The 17,727-nt window shown below is 37.5% G+C and overlaps 1 protein-coding gene across 2 annotated transcripts in view; it reads right to left on the bottom strand.

Moving 5' to 3' along the window:
- Positions 1 to 563: 563 nt before the first annotated feature.
- LOC126108894 (poly [ADP-ribose] polymerase tankyrase-1-like) overlaps positions 564 to 17,727 on the bottom strand; it is a 131,094-nt gene continuing 113,930 nt past the window's right edge. Inside the window, exon 4 of one of the 2 annotated variants that reach the window (XM_049914261.1) lies at positions 564 to 1,473. In XM_049914261.1, the coding sequence (XP_049770218.1) occupies positions 993 to 1,473 (481 nt within the window). In that variant the 3' untranslated portion in view covers positions 564 to 992. The remainder of the gene's footprint in view (positions 1,474 to 17,727) is intronic. The other variant, XM_049914262.1, reaches the window with a different exon arrangement.

The following is a 17,727-nucleotide window of genomic DNA, read 5'->3' on the forward strand; positions in this document are numbered from 1 at the left end:
AAATACATTATAGAAATGTTCAGCACATGAAGGACCAAATTTCTGCAGACAGGCACTTTAGAACCTTGGAGTGAAAATGAATACACCCATACATTTTTTTTCTGTTGTTAACTTTGGGCATCTTCCTTAATACTTTAAATCCTTTCTCTCCACAGACAAAAATTTATCACCACAACAATAAAAGAGATAGAATATTGTTTCTTGGATCTTGCCTCTCACTATTGTACTGCACTCTTTTGGACAACATGGATCTACAGGTCCAATTTTTTTTTGTGCCCATGACGAATCCTTTCCTGTTTCTATAATTTTCCCCACTGTTTCTTGTCTTCTTTTTGTATGTAAAGTCATTTTTAGATTCATTGCCACTCACTTCTCTCATTTTATCACATAATTTAACACACAACACAACTCACAGTCGACACACAACCCATAAGTGGTAAACAAGATGGTACCAGTGTGTCATCCACTGCCTTCTTAAAATGACTGCTTAGCCTACACGAAAGACATCGAGCCAAAATTTTCTGGGCGGTTAATTTAAATGTGAATGTATCGATTCAGCACTTTGCCTGAGAAAGGGCGTAAAGCCAATTACGCCCACAGTCCACCACACTTCTCAATTGTCTGAGACATCACACTGCTTCATACCTGTAAGTTGTGTGAATATTCTATGCACTAGTAGAAACTGACATTTTAGGCACAAAACTGGTGTTTATTGGTAATGAAGGAAGTATTTTAGAATTATTGTTGACTTTTACAATATTTGCTCAAGAAAATTATTTTAATTGTTTCCTCAAAAGGAAGTTTGCTTACATTAGTTTACGGGTATCTCTTGTTGTCGTGCTTGTTGAGAAGTTACTAGAGCAGTTATATGTACTTGGTAATGGTGTGCGGCAAATGAGTGACAAAGGTATTAATTGTTTATACTCTTTACTTTAAAAATTATAAAAAGTCTTGTACCAAATTTTATTTGTTTTACTAACATTATGTTAACATTACTTCAGCATCTCGACGACCTGCTGCTTGCCGAACAGCCTGGCAAGGTCCACGGGGGTGTTCCCCTCCTCATCCCTAGCCTCTTTGTCGGCTCCCGCCTCGAGCAGCTCGGCTACTGACTCTGCATGGCCATTCATCGCTGCCCAGTGCAGCGGAGTTTGCCGCCACTGATCCCTTGCGTTAGGGTCTGCCGAGGCTGCCAGAAGAAGCCACACCACAGTCGAATGGCCCCAGCAGGCGGCACAGTGCAGAGGCGTGCTCTGCCACTTGTCTCTGGCAACCACGTCTGCACCACCTTCCAACAGACTCCTCACAGCCTCCACGTGTCCCTCCAGTGCCGCACAGTACAGGGCTGTCCACCCACGTCTGTCCCCCGCATCCACATCTGCACCCGCAGACAGCAACGCTCGCAGTTCATGCACTGATCCCGACTTAGCTGCCTGCTTCAGCCTCCTGGCTTTCTCCTCTCCAGAAAGACTCCTGCACAGAACGTGAACATTCTTACACTTTACTACAAACACATACTCCAAATGAAGAAAACTATCATAGAAGTGAATGTGGAAGCAGTTGTGAATACACATCAGCCCAGTGACAAATCATAAATCTAGAAAGATCCCTTATAAGATACAGAATAGTTTGGAAATCAGTATATGAAGTAGAAATGCATAGCAGTAACTAATCTTCAAAGTTTTCACCCAGTTTCCATTAAATATTCGCTTTACTACTTAACATGACACATTACGCATTCACATTGTGTTGAGCATCTCTTTCAGTGAAGCACAAAACTGCTTAATACAGATAATAGTCCTGTGTGTGTGTGTGTGTGTGTGTGTGTGTGTGTGTGTGTGTGTAGTGGTCACCTCACCTATAACACCTGCAAATGGAACACACAAATCACATCACATCTCTATATTTTTGAAGAAAACTTCCTGACATGTTAGCAAAAGATTTCAGTCCATTTATTCACAAGCTTCATGACAAGCACATCAAACAGAAAAAAATACTGATACCAGAAAAACGTTTCAACAAAATGTTTTACATGCAACAATTATACTAATTTGCCTCACCTTACCCCCCTTCCTACACTCAAACCCACTTGTTGGAGTGTGCACACATGCACAGATAAACATGCTTGCATGATAACACTCACATGCAATTAGTCGCTCGTGCGCGCGCGCACCCACACACACTCACTCACTCACTCACACACAGTTTTTAACTAAATCCTAGTGGCTGCCATGCATCTAATGGCAAGTAAATCTTGGCTTCATGACCACACTGTGTATCTCATACTGTTTATGTATGTAGAGAGAAATGGCACCTTGTCATTGGCACATCACTGCCTTATTACAGTGAACATAGTAGACACCACAAACAATCTGTCTGATATGGCAAGGAGTAAGATAAGGTGAGTTCTTTATAATGGAAAGGCAACTAATGATAAAGTGCTTTTATTATTCCAACAAGGGAGACATGATACCTGATATATCCACTAACCACAAAACAAACTCTCACACGTTTTCTATGAATATTATATACACATGAAGATACTGATGTTGCTGTCCAACTGGAAGTGAATTTGCACAAACAAATTAAAGACTATGAGCTCAGGCATTTCATATGCTCAAAATGGACCTTGGTGTTCTGAAAGTTAGTATGAATATACACAAATCATAAAAACAAAACTTGACAAGAACATTAAAGAATGAACCAATCATCAACAAAAAAACATTTTTTGATCTTTCCTATCAGATGCTGAGATAGACAATGTGAATTTTGAATGACTGTACAGTGGCTGGTAGTGATTTTAACCCCATCCTCCCTCCTTCCCATTGCATTCCTAGGAATGGCACTGTTGGATGTTGTGAGCCTGTTTTTCCTGCTTCTTGAGTGTGCACCACTTCACATGGATACAAAGTCTGGTACGGAACCCTATGAGTGCTAATACTTTCTTTTAAAACACAGAAGGGGTGTAAGTGGTGTTTACTAATGTAAAACATTCTACGAATAAGTGTCACGCCCCCGAACTGTGGAATCAGCCACTTTGGTATGGAGCAATCAAGGTGGTTCATGTACATACAGTTGCCACTGTGTCTACGAACAATGCTGTTGCTTTGGCTGTCAGCTGCAAACTGGTTCAGATCAGTGTGACATTTCAAGGCATTTACCCTATCTCCTACTCTCATTATTATTGTGAATTCTGTTGGACTAACAAGTTAATTATCAGCTGGCTGTCTCATAGCTTCCTATGCAAGAAACCTCCTGCTCCAGTCCAACAGATTGTAACACACCCAGGAGTACGAATGGGTGGGGTGGTACCTATTAAACTGTAGTCGTTTCGTGACTGTTTCTTGACTGTGCGCCCTGTCCACACCACGCACCTTATAATCCCACGGTGGTCGTATTGTTCTGCTCCACACTGCTGCTGGCTTGCCTGAAATTATCTATCGAATTATGCAAGAGGGTTTAGGGGAGCCACTCAATGTTAAAACACAACACTGTTCGACGTCTGGTATGAACAACTATATTCTGAGACGATTAAAGGAAAATTGCAGGTTGCACTGTTTACATTCTAATTCAGAAGTGTTATCCAAATTAATGGATGATTAACAGTCCACAATATCATTCGGATGAGCATACGCGTAACCGACACGATGCGGGTGATTGTCGATAATGCGGAAGCCAAATGATTGCACGAAAGTTATTACGCTCGTCGTGCATACACAGATATGTGGTACCAGTCCTCTTTGACACTAGTAATAATATTTTCACACTGTTCATAAAGTTATTTTTTCAGTTCTCAGTTCTCACTTATACAAGCGTGCACGTAACCGTCGCGGCACGGCTGATTGTTGATAATGCTGAAACGTGATGACCGATCGCACGTTCTCACGCTCGCTACAAATCACTGGCACTTGATTGCACTCTTTTATGGTAACTAATTTCTACTGATTCACATCAGTTCATTCTGGGAGACTGAACACGGCGCAGATGACTGATACTGTATGGTACGACACACAACGATAGGATACAAATATGCGTTATCAGCAGCACTGCTCATTCTTACCTCCTGATGCACTTTCCTCTGAATTATTTACTTATTTTATCATTTTACTATAATAGCACTTGTAGCAAAACTTCAACTTCCATGCTAACAGTGCCTCTCACATGCAGAGCTACACATTACACAACATAATAGTTCCGTGTCCCGCGCTCGACTCTCTACAGACGCGGCTGCCTGCAAAGATACTCCACAACTAAGCCAGTGATATGACAATAATACACTTACAAGATCTTCTCAGTGGCTGAGCTACTTTTCTGTATGGTGGGACATTCGTAAGGGTATTTCTGTGCCTCTGAATAATTGGCTGTTAAGAGGTTGGGAACCATTTACTGTAAAGCTGTTGTTGAAGCAGCCACATGTGTCATCTACAGAGGGAGAAGTTTCCACTTTTTGGGTGTGTGTTGTTACTGGCAGCAATGTCAATCCGTAGGGCTGTGCCTGGGGCATGAACTGAGTACAGCTATGCCCTACACCCTGAATAGATGTGGACTGAGATGGGTCAACAAGTGGTTTGGTTAGTGTTGTTCCTTTCCTTAGTGTCGCTGCATATGATGAATGACTCGCAGTAAGGGAGACAATTAATCACACACATGAGTATACAAAATGTCTTCACACCTACTTCGTCATTCTCTCAAGAATACTACATGCTTATGAACATCATTAACAGCAATAGTTCAGTCCAAAATACTGCAGTGTTACAAACAATCTGCTTCTACGTATTACTCATTGCTCAGCCACATTCTAACTATTGTACATTTATGAACTGTGAAAAAATACTAAAAGCTGAAAGAAGAAACCTGTAGTTAGAAAAATACCAGGGACACTAGCTAAACAAACAAAATTATTATGCTTCAAATACTCTGAACTTTATCATTTTGGAAACAAGATGTTTCACTGATAATTTTTAGCTTCAGTTTTCTTTCTCTCTCTACTGATGTATAATATTACAAAACTGTTTCATCTGAAGATAGCTGAATGCAACAAAAAGCTAATGTCAAAAAAATCAGTTATGATGAGCAGATTTTAAGAAAACATACCTTACATGGACAAAAAATTTAGTCAAGTCATTTAAATGCATTTGAATCAAATTAATGAATCAACAGTGATAAAATTAGAAAAGATGTAAAGACGTGGAATGATACCAAATCAAAACACTCAGATATGCTAACCATGCTGTGTGATTAGCCTGTAGTGATACCAGAAAATTCTTGTCAGATCAAGTGAGAATACAGATTTTTTTTCTTAGTGCAAGCAATCTGTAAACTATCTTCTTAATCCGTAAGTGTGAATAATAATTTAAAGGAAATCTTTATTCCTGCAACGTGAATAATTTCAGACTTCCTGTTTCTTCTAATCATGATTTTATTTTCCTTCTTCTAAAATGAAAAAAAAAATGGACTGAAATCTTACTTTCTCACTATTACAAGTTTATTCTTAAAAATAACTCCGTAGACTTGCTCATTTAAAATGCAAAAATCTGGCTTCATCAGAAAGATGTTAGTCATTCTTATCCAAAAAACAAAAAAATCTTGCTTCCTGGCAAACAAAGTCAAAGCAAATTCTCTTTAATATGGACTTCTGTGACAAAATACCTTATGTAAATCACCTTGGAATCCACATGTGCATAGCAAACATAAAAGAAAGAGGTATCATCATATTTAGTATCCTTTGTTGTTTAGGAGTATTTGAAATGTAAACTATGTTCCTCTTTTCCTCTAAATAAGCCATGAATGTGATGATTTAATCTGTTTTTCATTTGTAGATGATACTCAGAATTTCTTTCGATTCCGCAGATATGAATGGATAGCTTTCTGTAGTAGCTTTCATAAATTGTCCTCACAGCCATGTCACAATGCTGTGCTTAGTGTAAGGGGGTTCATTCAATCCAATGGAAGTTATGGTTTGGTTCAGTTCAGTGTGCCTTCATTTTCATGGGTGATCAAGTCTCTTTTCCTCCCTCATTTAGTTCCACATGGGATTGTGATGACTAAATTACATTCTGGGCACTGTGGACCTGGGCTTAACAGAATCCTGCTGTATAACTAATTTACAGTAAGAAACACACCACTTACCAGCTGGCTTGGAATCATGCTGTCTGTAATGGAATATGAACATTTTTCTTGCAAGAAACTGGTTTCCATACAATACTGTCAAATATAACCTAGTTGCGGATTTATCATCAACCATTACACGACATTTGAATGTAGGATAGTGGTTGTTTTGAAGTGTCTTCCTGCTCTTCCTGATGTTCAGCGTTACTGCTTGCTCTACGCCCAATGGTACTTGCGTGCGCTGTAGCATTCAGGTACTGAAGATTATATTTATGTTGCCTTACCATACAGTCTACCACCAATTTTTCCTCTTAGCAAATGTAATGATTATTGGAAAGACTGTTTCTAAATAATTAATTTTAATGATGTTTGTGTTCATCAAGGTTATTCATTAGAGCTTATTCTAAATTATTGTGTCATTATCTTTTACTGGTGCATATACTGCATTTTGTTTATTCTCTTAATTATCTTAAATCGGTATCTCAGGCTGGGTAAGGTGTTAGATCTAAGGAACATTTCTACTCAGTTATGTTAATCTTAATTATGATTATGATGTTAGATGTCACACACAGCTTCTCACCTTGTGATTTCCTATAATTCACATTCACTCCTTTTGCCTAGATATTATTTGTTTTGTTTCTCTAAATCATTCTTCTTCTTGATCAGCAAATAGACTTGACATTCCTGATGTCTCCTTCCTATTGATAACCTTGGACCTTTGTAGCATTTTAAGAGGTGGTTCATGGTAGTCGCATATAATATTACTGAAAGAAGTCATCCCTGCCAAATCACACTTTTTATTGATAATGGTGTCATAAGAAGGTGCGCTAAATTTTTTAAATCCACATATTAACAATCTGTTATCGTACAGTAATGATCTATTTTAGTACTGTGGGATAGACTTCTCAAGTCCCTCAGCAAGATCTCTAAGAAATATTGTTCATTACGCATATGTGTGGAGTGGTAAGTGGTGTGTTTCTTACTGTAAATTAGTTATACAGCAGGATTCTTCCTACCTTCCTACCTTAATTTTTGAAGGTGATTTGGTCTTCTAGCACATTTATCATTTTCTTGTTTGGTGAAACGGGGTAGTAGTATGCTGTCATTGCCTTTCACAGAAATTCTACCCGTAACTGTAGTCTGCTGCAGCTCTATTTCTCTCTGGTTTTGCACACAGATTGGTAAAATGCATAAACAAATTTGTTTTGTAATCCACTTCTTGTGTCTGGCGTCATGCTACATCCTCATCTGTTAACTGTCTCGCTGGCACTGACTTTTCCCTTTAATTTTCTTGTACGATGTGGAAAGCTGATGTTTCTTCTTCACTGCAATTATTTGCCATTATTGTCTTAACTGTAAAAAATTGTCATCTATTTATTACAGTCACTCTACCCTCTCTCCAGCAGCTCTTAACTGTCCCCCAACCCTGTTACCCTCCCTTCCCTGCCCAGCCTCCTCCTTACCCCCCACTCAGTTGCCACTCCCATCCTGCACTGATGCTGTTGCTTGCAGTGGGGCTTCAACTGCCAGAGGCTGCAGTCGTGTGTGTGTGAGAGTTGCATTTCCGTCTGTGTGTATGTGTGTGTATTTTCGGCAAAGGTCTTGCTGGCTGAAAGCTTATATTGTGACAGTCTTTTTGTTGTGCCTATCTGCGACACAGCATCACTATTATGTGGCGAGTACCAAATTTCCTTTTCATAATATTGTTATATTCCATCCTGGACTTTCCATTGTTTGATTTACAATCATTTTTGTCATTTGAATCCTGAAAAGGTAGCACATATGTGTCTCAATTTGGGAAAAGTGGTTGTAACAATTGGTGCAAGGTATTTCTCACATTGCACTCATAAAGGAGAAATACGTTCAGCTGCCATACGTCACTTCTGCCATGGTATATTATTTTTTGTGGTCAGTAGTCCATCCAAATCTGTTACGTGGTGTGGTCTAAGAAGCTCTATCTCCACGCGCGCACACGCACACGCACATGCGCGCGCGCGCGCGCACACACACACACACACACACACACACACACACACACACACACACACACACACACAGAGAGAGAGAGAGAGAGAGAGAGAGAGAGAGAGAGAGAGAGAGAGAGAGAGAGAGAGAGAGAGAGAGAGAGAGAACCACCCCTGTGGAATGGATAGAAAATTTAAACAGAAGCAGAAAAGTTTGTATATATATATATATATATATATATATATATATATATAGTCAATTATCTATATATTCTCAGTTACAGATACTTTTTTGATATCACACATTTTCTTCATTTCTGTCTTTTCTTTTTCAAATTTCCAGCTTGGATCTGCAGGTATTTTTTCTTTTCAAATATTGTCTTCTGATGGCTAAATGAAATGCTCAGAATGTCTACCATTAGTTTTTAAATGTCATGTCATGGATTGACTCACTCATTTCCATATTCCAGCTGTCTACAGTATCTGCTGAAAGCCTTGTACACGTTGACAAACGATATCAACATTCAAAATAGCTCTTTAATACACTATGTTCTTCAAATGCCCCCAAATAAATATATGTTGGATCAAGATCAGGAGATTGAGCAGGCTATCATGGTGCTATCTCACAATTTCCTAGTTTAAAATTGTTCTTTGCAGAGAAAATGAGGTTGTTCCCACCATGCATGAACCACATACTCTGATGTAAGTGTAGTGGAACATATTCCATCAAACTATTTAAATATTCCATTAAAAAGTTCATTTACCATTACCATGCAACTTCCAAAAACAAAAACCATTTGAAAAGAAAAAATACCTGTAGAATCAAGTTAGAAATTGGAAAACAAAGACAAATGAAGCAAACATGTACCAGCAAAAATGAGTATTTATTTATTCATTTACTTCTTGTTCCAGTGATCTATGTTGTGGCAATGTGGAAAATGTCAGAAATCTATGGTAGCACATAAAAACAAAAGATGATGATTTGATATTACAGTAAACAGTAACTTAGGTTCTACTACAGAAATCAATTTTGAGAAATAAATAAATATTACAAAATAATAAGTGTTACAGAAAATAAATATTGCAAAGTATGTGTTTACAATAAAGAATAGTCATGATTATAAATGTATATTTGGGTATATATTTGCATTTAACAATACAAGAAATGCTAAACACTATATTGTATAAAATGATCTTTGTAATAGGCACTGCCTTAAAGATTTTAAAACAAGAGCTCATCTTCAACCCAACATTTAATTCTTGAAGGCAGGGCATTTAAAATATTGCAGCCAGTGAAATGGATTCCTTTCTGTGCCATACTTAGATCTGCCTGTTCATAGTGGATATCATGTTTTCTTCTCGTCTCATGACTGATACTGAGTATTCAGTTTAAAAATGGATTTTTCTTTCCTTATGAAGCACATAAGAGAGAATATATATATATGGGCAGTGGATGTAAGAATTCCAAGCTTCTGAAAAACAGTCCTGCATGTGGCTCTAGGATGGACTCAACATATGATCCTTATGGATATTTTTTGTGCACACTGTACTTTTTTAGCCAGTGACTGATTACACTAAAATGTAATTCCATATGTCATAATGGCATGAAAATAACCATAATAGGCTGCCTTCATGGTTTTCACACTTCTATAAGAAGAAGCAATGCGTAATGTGTCAGATTCTGAACTCAATCATTTGCATAGATCCTGTTTTCTGTCACTATGCAAGCCTAGGTATTTTGAGGTATCTACCCTCGTTATCATCTGCTCACCTATTTTTACTACTATTTCTTAATCTTTGAATGTTGTGTGGAACTGAACGTAGTTTGTTTCAGTGTAATTTAAAGAAAGGCCATTAATGTAAAACCAGTTCACTGTTTCACTTAAAACCTTATTTGCTGTTTCCTCAAGTTTATCTACTGACTTATCAATAAGTAGTGTAGTGTCATCAGCAAAAATGGTGAATCTACAATATTCCGTATAGAGAGCAGATCATTTATGAAGATAATAAAAAGTAGGGGGCCCAGAACTAAGCCATAGGGCACTCCACATGTGATGGTACCTCATTCTGAAGGTAACAGGACTCCATTTTGACTATCCACTACAACTGCCTGTTTCTCGTTTGACAGGTACGAGTCATGCCATTTACCTGATGAACCACCTATACTGAGATATGCAGCTTCTTGTAAAACAATCTGGTGACTGACATAGTCAAACGCTTTTGTTAGATCACAAAAAAATCACAACCACTTCAGTTGATAGATTCCGAGAGTTTTGCCAGCAAATGCAAATATTGTATATTCTGTTGCCAAACCTTCCTGAAATCCAAACTAACTTTTGCTGAGGAATTTTTGATCCCTGAGATGCTTAACTATCCTTGCATGCATTAGTTTTTCTAAAACCTTTGAAAAACTTGTCAGTAATGATATTGGCCGATAGCTGCATCCGTCTTATCACCCTTCTTATACAGTGTTTTTACAACTGCATACTTAAACCTCTCAGGAACTATTCTTTGCTTAAGTGATGCATCAAAAATGTGGCACAGGACTTTACTTACATGGCTGAAGCAGTATTTCAGTAATTTGTTAGAAATATTGTCAATCTTAGAAAAGTTTTTACTTTTCAGGGATTCAATAACCCTTTCAATTTCTTGAACAGAGACTGTTGTTACCTTCATGTGTTGTACTGAGTTAGGTACTCTGGCTTTCAAAAGATTGATGGCTTTGTTCATGGAGCCTTGTAAATCTATTTTTTCTGTTACTGTTAAAAATGTTTGTTTAATGTGTCTGCAACTAACAAGATGACCCTCACTTTTTATTTGGATATTTTCACTACAAACTGCATTTATCCTTGTTTCCTTCTTTACAAAATTCCAAATAGTTTTTACTTTATTGCCCAAGTAATCATTTTCTGTCTTCAGGGGCTTGTTCTTTGCTACTTGTAGGGTCTTATTCAGAACTTTATTGTAGAGTTTATAGTGATACTCCTACTGGGATCATTTGATCTCTTGGCTGCTGCATGTAGTCCTCTTCTTGTTTTACAAGAAATTTTGATGCCTTAAGTAACCCAAGGATTGTTTCCAGATTTCAACAGGTTTTCTCTCACTGACTTTTTTGGAAAGGTTTTTTCAAAAAGACTTGTAACTTCATTGATAAATATATTAAATTTTGAGTTAACATCAATTGAATCATACACAGGTCACCAGTCCACTACCTGTAATTGCTGATTAAAGCTTTCAGTGGTGTGTTCATTTATAATCCTGAAATTTTTCCAACTGAAATTTTCTTTCCTTTGTAAATTTATTTGGTTTAGAGTGAGGAATTGCCATTCAAGATCAGAGAGGCCATTTATGATTTTTCCACAGTTAAATTGTTGTAAATATCCTTATCTACAAATACATTATCTGTTAAAGTGCTAGAAACAGCTGTTAGTCTAGTTGGAGTGCCCGCCACTGGTACTAAGTTGTAACAGAACATCAGGAGCTCAAAGTCCGTTTTGTTTCTATTTTCTGTTAAGAATTCCACATTGAAGTCACTCATAACAATGGTTGATTTAGTTTTCCTACATAGGTGGGGCAGAAGTGACTCTATTTGTCTCAGAAATACATTCATAAATCCAGCAGGTGCCCTGTAAACAGCCAGTACAATAACTGCCATCGAGCTAACAGCAGACAGTGCAACACACACCCCAAAATGCTGTTAATCACAGTACTTGCTTAATCTAGAGATTTATACACCACATTGTTTTTTTTTTTTATAAATGTTGCAACTCCACTTTTTCTCGTAATGGATCTACAGTAATGTGCAGATAACTTAAGTTCTCAATTTGTAGCATATGGATTCCACTCATAACATAACGTTCTGAGAAACACAGCATATCAGGCTCTCACACTCTTCTTTTAAATTTATTAGTAACTGGTCTGTTTTATTCTTGAAACTACATATATTTCGGTGGAATAAAGACAAAGTCTGATTTTTGCTCATCCCTGCATTTGCACGATGTTTGCTAGGAGTGGAGTTTTCCAGTACACTGGTCGATAGTATTGTTTGAGATGTGGAAGACTCATACTGAACGCACGAGAGAGATGTTTCACGCAATTTGGAATCCTTTTATTTCGTGTTACTCGCCATAAAAAAAACTCTTGGTTTACTTTCTGTTGTGTGTAGGACTGGCAACAGTTATTGCTGCATGTGCTTATGTTTCAGCTGTTGGTCCTGCCACTGATGATTCTGCTGCTTTTGATGATGCCGCTTCTTCTTCTGCTGCTGCTGCTGAGACTGGCCCCGTACCGGTAAATGGACTTTTGCTGTTCGCTCTATCTGTGTTCGCAATGATTTCATTTATCATTTTACACACAAATTTTTTTTTCCTTCGTAATTTGGATGTATTCCGTGTTTAGTGTGCTGATATCTGTCCAATCTGCCTACATGAAGGACGCTACATTTTCCAAAGAAAGAACACATTTGTTTTATTTTAATGTCAGTTTTTCAAATTTCTTTGTTGACACGAGAGATACATCAGATCATATCTGTAATGTTGCAACTATTGTATTTCGTTGTTTATTGCGTTCCAGGAACTTTTTTAGCTCCATTAGGCAGTTATTTGCTTCGTTTCTTGCAATATCATAGCACCCGCTACACATACGACAGTCATTTTTTCCCGACATTTTATCGTGTAAGTCGACTCCAATAATGTTTCTTGTTGTTGCTCCTGGCTTCACAATACCTATTGTTTTCTTTGAAAAGTCTCGTCATGTTTTTGCCACGACTGCCCATTAAAAATAATACACTACTTTCGTGTTTGCACTGTTGTACAGTTTTATTGGTATTGTCTTTCTCATTCGTCTCATTACTACATGCAAAAAATGGCATGCTCAACTGTCAGTGTTAGCTTATGTAGCAACCTTGAGTGTTAGCCTTAATGCTGAATCACAAAATTAAAATGTCCCCCAACAAAAGTGCTGGGGCAGACAACTTTACCTTTTCCTCTGCTTTTCATTCTGGAGGGTACAAAAATATTCACTAACAAAGGAACTTGCAGCCATGCCACTATGTCTCTTCCATATATTAAATCTTCGGATATTTTGTAGTTTACTCCTCTAAATAAAACTGTCGTTCCATCCATGTCATGTGCAGAACTTGGACAAAAATATGGATACACCAGAAGAAAAGAATGTCTGAACATAAGTGCAGATGCTAGCTGGCATTAATGTATTTGACCACCAATGGCACCTGTGCAGTGCCCTCAATAATTTGAAATATCAGTCACAGTCAGAAAAATAATCTGTGTAGTTAGGATGGAATTATGTAGGAACTAAGTGAATTTCAACATGGATAAATTTTTGGTGCTCTTATGGTGGGTATTTCTGTAAACAAGGTAGCTGAAGTGTTTGGTGTTACAAAAGGTGCTGTATCAAACATGTATACTGCACACAGTGAATGCAGAAAACCATCATCAACTAAGTCACTTGTGGATGAAAGCAAGTGATTGTGATAGACAGTCATTGGAGAGGACTGTGATGTGAAATAAGATGATGACAACTGCAAAACTCGCTATAGAACTCTATGTTGGACTTGAAAAACGTGTCAGTACTAAAACAAAGCAGAATAGAAGTTCCATAAGCAGAGAATTGCAGGACGAGCTGAAATTACAAAACCACACACCAGCAGTGCAAATGACTGTAACAGGAAAACACTGTGCTGAAACCATAAAATCTGGACCATCGGGCAATAGAAGAAAGTGATTTGGTCATATTAGTCTTGTTTGACACAATTTCCAAATTCTGGCTGAGATTATGTTGCACGAGTGAAACATGTTGGGGGTTTGGTGGCGATTTGGGCAGTCATATGGTGGTATTCCCTGGGCCCCATAGTTACAGTGCAATGTAGTGTTACTGACAAGGATTACATAACCATTTTTACTGATCAGCTCCATCACATGGAACAATATTTATTCCCCAAAGAAGATGATATGTTCCAAGACAACAGGACGCATTTCCCCATGGTTCGCATTGCATAACTTGAAGCTGCCACCAAGATACCTTTTAAAATCATAAAGGACCTGTATTTATCCATTGTGTTTACCCACACCACATTAAGGGTGGTAATGTGTTGTGTTTTTAGCACATCCACATTTTTGTCCACCACCTGTACATTACATACTGTGTCATAGCCAAATGGCTTGTTTTATTTTATTCTTTTACACTTCTTGGTAGAAAATTAGATCCACTGTAATTCTGCTGTGTAAAAATAGTCTTTCTGAGTTCGTTTTCTTATTGATGACTGTACAGCCTCTATTTATAGTAGTTCCTTTACAGTCTTCCATGGCTTGTGACTTTTTGGATAAGGTGCTTTACTGCATTAACAACCACTGCCTGCCCCAGAGGAAGTCTTCAATTTTTCCCCCTACACACCGTTATCATTGTCTCTTGTTAGTATCAGGTGTGCACACTTTTTCTCAACACACATTCTGCTCTCTAACTTAGTTTTCGTATTCTCTTCACCAATAAAATCTTTGCTACCCTTTTTTTAACTATTGTCCCTGTTTATTTCCTATCCTCCTTCAATAGTCCCATGCAGCTTTTTTAGGTTTGTGAGAAACTATCGTGGTTGCTTTCTCTACAAATTTTCTTCACTCTTAATATCAATATTTTTGCAATGGAAATTAGTTCTGTTAACATGTCTTGTTCCGGATTCCAGTCCTAGGTTTTTTTTCTGTCTTCTACCCTGTTCTCTACCGAGTATCTACTAATTTTGATTTTAGTACTTCCTACACAAGCAATAGTGCCACACAGTGTGTGTACAGTGATCAGCATAAGACTTTTCATCATGCTGGCCACTGTGCTATGTATCACTGCTGTTTGTGTCTTGGGATATGCATAATGCTGTGTCATTTCACAGTGAGAAGTTTCTCTTTCTTACAAACTGACCCTTTCTGTGTTCCGTCTTTTTAATAATCTCCCTGATGCTTTCTTCTCATTGATTATCACACCTCTTGTGTAAAATGACTCATGTTGTTTATATCTCCATTTCCTGATGTACTATCATGCTCAAAAGTATCCAAATGATATGAACTGCATGCAGTCAACACAAGGTAAATGTCTTGCAGGTTATCTTATCTCTTTTCGGCAAAGTCATCTGACTACACAAGAGAGCACTACATAACACTGCTCTGCTATGCAATAATTATACATCTACATTTACATATACATCTGCATTCTGCAAACCACCATGAGGTGCACTGCAGAGGGTACATCCCATTTTACCAGTTATTAGGGCTTCTTCCTGTTACATTCACATATGGAGTGTGGGAAGGATGATTGTTTAAATGCCTCTGTGCATACAGTAATTTTTCTAATCTTATCCTCACTATCCCTGTGTGAGTGATCCATAGGGGTTGCAGTAAATTCCTAGAGTAATCATTTAAAATTGGTTCTTGAAACGTTGTTAATAGATTTTCAGGTGGTAGTTTACATCTATCTTCAACAGACTTCCAGTTCAGTTCCTTCAGTATCTCTGTGATAATTTCCCAAAAGATAAAGAACCCTCTGACCATTTGTGCCACCTTCTCTGCGCACATTCAGTCCTAACTAGTATGAGTCCTACACACTAGAGCAATATTGTGGAACCAGTCACATGAGTGATTTGTAAGCAACCTTCTCTGGAGATTGATTGCACTTTCCCAGTAGTCTACACATAAAATGATGTCTATGACCTGCTTTACCCATGGCTGAACCTATGTGATCATTCCATCTCATGTCGGTACGAAGTGTTAACCACAGGAATTGCACTCTTGTCAGCCAAACACGTTTCATTCAGCATCTCTCTATCTACAGCCCTTTGCTTTGTTTTATACCAGCTGTAAATTAGTACCACAATATTACAAACACCTTATTAGGGATGAAACAGTGCGCAAATTTAGGTTTATTACAATAAGTGACCTTTCCAAAATGTTGGCCCTATTATTAGTATCCGAGATGACTCCGCCACATAAATAATTCCCTAATCCTTTCACAAAACTAATTTTTTTGCAAACGAGTTCTTTCTCAAGAATATTTGGACTTAAGCTCGATGATAATTTGAAGTACTCTTGCTCTTTAGAAAATTTTCCAGCCACCTATTAACAGTCATCTGCCAGATTGATGAACTTATCAGATAGATAATCACATTTAACAGTGTCAAGTGCTCTATGGAAATGTCAACACGGACAGCTTATTGATACTGTTAGCAGATGGATGAGGTATGGATTCTGGCATTACGGAGAAATATAGTGCAATGTGACAACTTATGCAAAAACTTCTGCCTCCTACAATGTCAGTTGTCTGTGTAAGTGGCCATCATGTCATTTTATTTCAGTGATAAAAAATCAAGTCAAACGGGCATATGGGGTAACTGAGGCAGCTGGTTAATGGTGATTTGATTCAAACAAGGGAATAAATGTACTGAATAGGCTTTAATCCACTCCAGGGAGTCAGAATTCTCATTCAGTGTGGAGCATCTGTGTTTTGACAAAAACATTACCAAGCCACATGTGTGCTTTGCTAGTATGGAGGATTTATGTTAGGTTTGCACACTTTATTTATTTATTTATTTATTTATTTATTCCTTCAAATCCTATATGTATAGAATATATACAAGGATATTGGGCATGGTTAGGTATTTACAAGGTAAAATACAGTTTGTATTGCAATCCTAAGGACTAGATATTGAGGTAATTTAGCACAGACTCATAAATACAACAAACATTACAGGCAACATACAAAGTAGAATATTAATATGTTTAGGTAGATTATTGAAAATCTTTATCCCAGTATGTAGTCTGCCTTTTTGGCACAATGATGTTCTCACCTGTTTCACATGAAGGTCAGATTTTTGCCTTGTATTTTGTTCATGTATATCTTCATTTTTTAATAAGATATCTGCGTGTCTATCGATATATTGTTTGATGAAAACAGATGTTTCGTAGATAAAAATGCAAGGAAGAGGAAGAACTGACAGTTTTTTGAATATGGGTCTGCACGAGTTCATATTGTTTAACACTTCAATAATTCTTAGTATTCTATTTTGCACCCTGAAAAGTTTAATATTTGTTGTCGTATTTCCCCAGACGATTATGCCATATTTAATTACAGAATGCACATAGGAGTAGTATACATTTTAACAGGCTGGCTTTGCTGCAACAAGTTTTTAAGATCCGTATCATGTAACAGGTTTTGCTTAGTTTTCTTTGCAAATATTCAATATGTACCTCCCATTTTGTGTTGTTCTGGAGCCAGAGTCCCAGAAATTTAGTGCTGTCAACACTTTCAAGAACTCTGTCCCTAAGTTTTATTTCTATGTTTGAGTGGTGTCTTCCTTTTACATTATAGAAGTTCAGTGCTACTGTCTTTTCTTTGTTTATAATTAGCTTGTTGTAGCTGAACCACTGTTCATTGTTTGGATAGTGGAGTCTTAGTTTTTCTTATGTTTTACCACTAATAAGGAAGCTTGTATCGTCTGCAAATTGGAGGGTAGTTTGGCAATACTTGTTGTACGTAAGATCATTGACATAGAGGAGAAACAGAATGGATCCTAATACTGAGCCTTGAGGGACACCATATTTCACATTTTTCATATCCTGAATAGTGATAGCTGATTTTGTTATGGTCAGTATATTGC

This window comes from Schistocerca cancellata, chromosome 11 (genome assembly GCF_023864275.1).
Source record: "Schistocerca cancellata isolate TAMUIC-IGC-003103 chromosome 11, iqSchCanc2.1, whole genome shotgun sequence".
Lineage (NCBI taxonomy): Eukaryota > Metazoa > Arthropoda > Insecta > Orthoptera > Acrididae > Schistocerca > Schistocerca cancellata.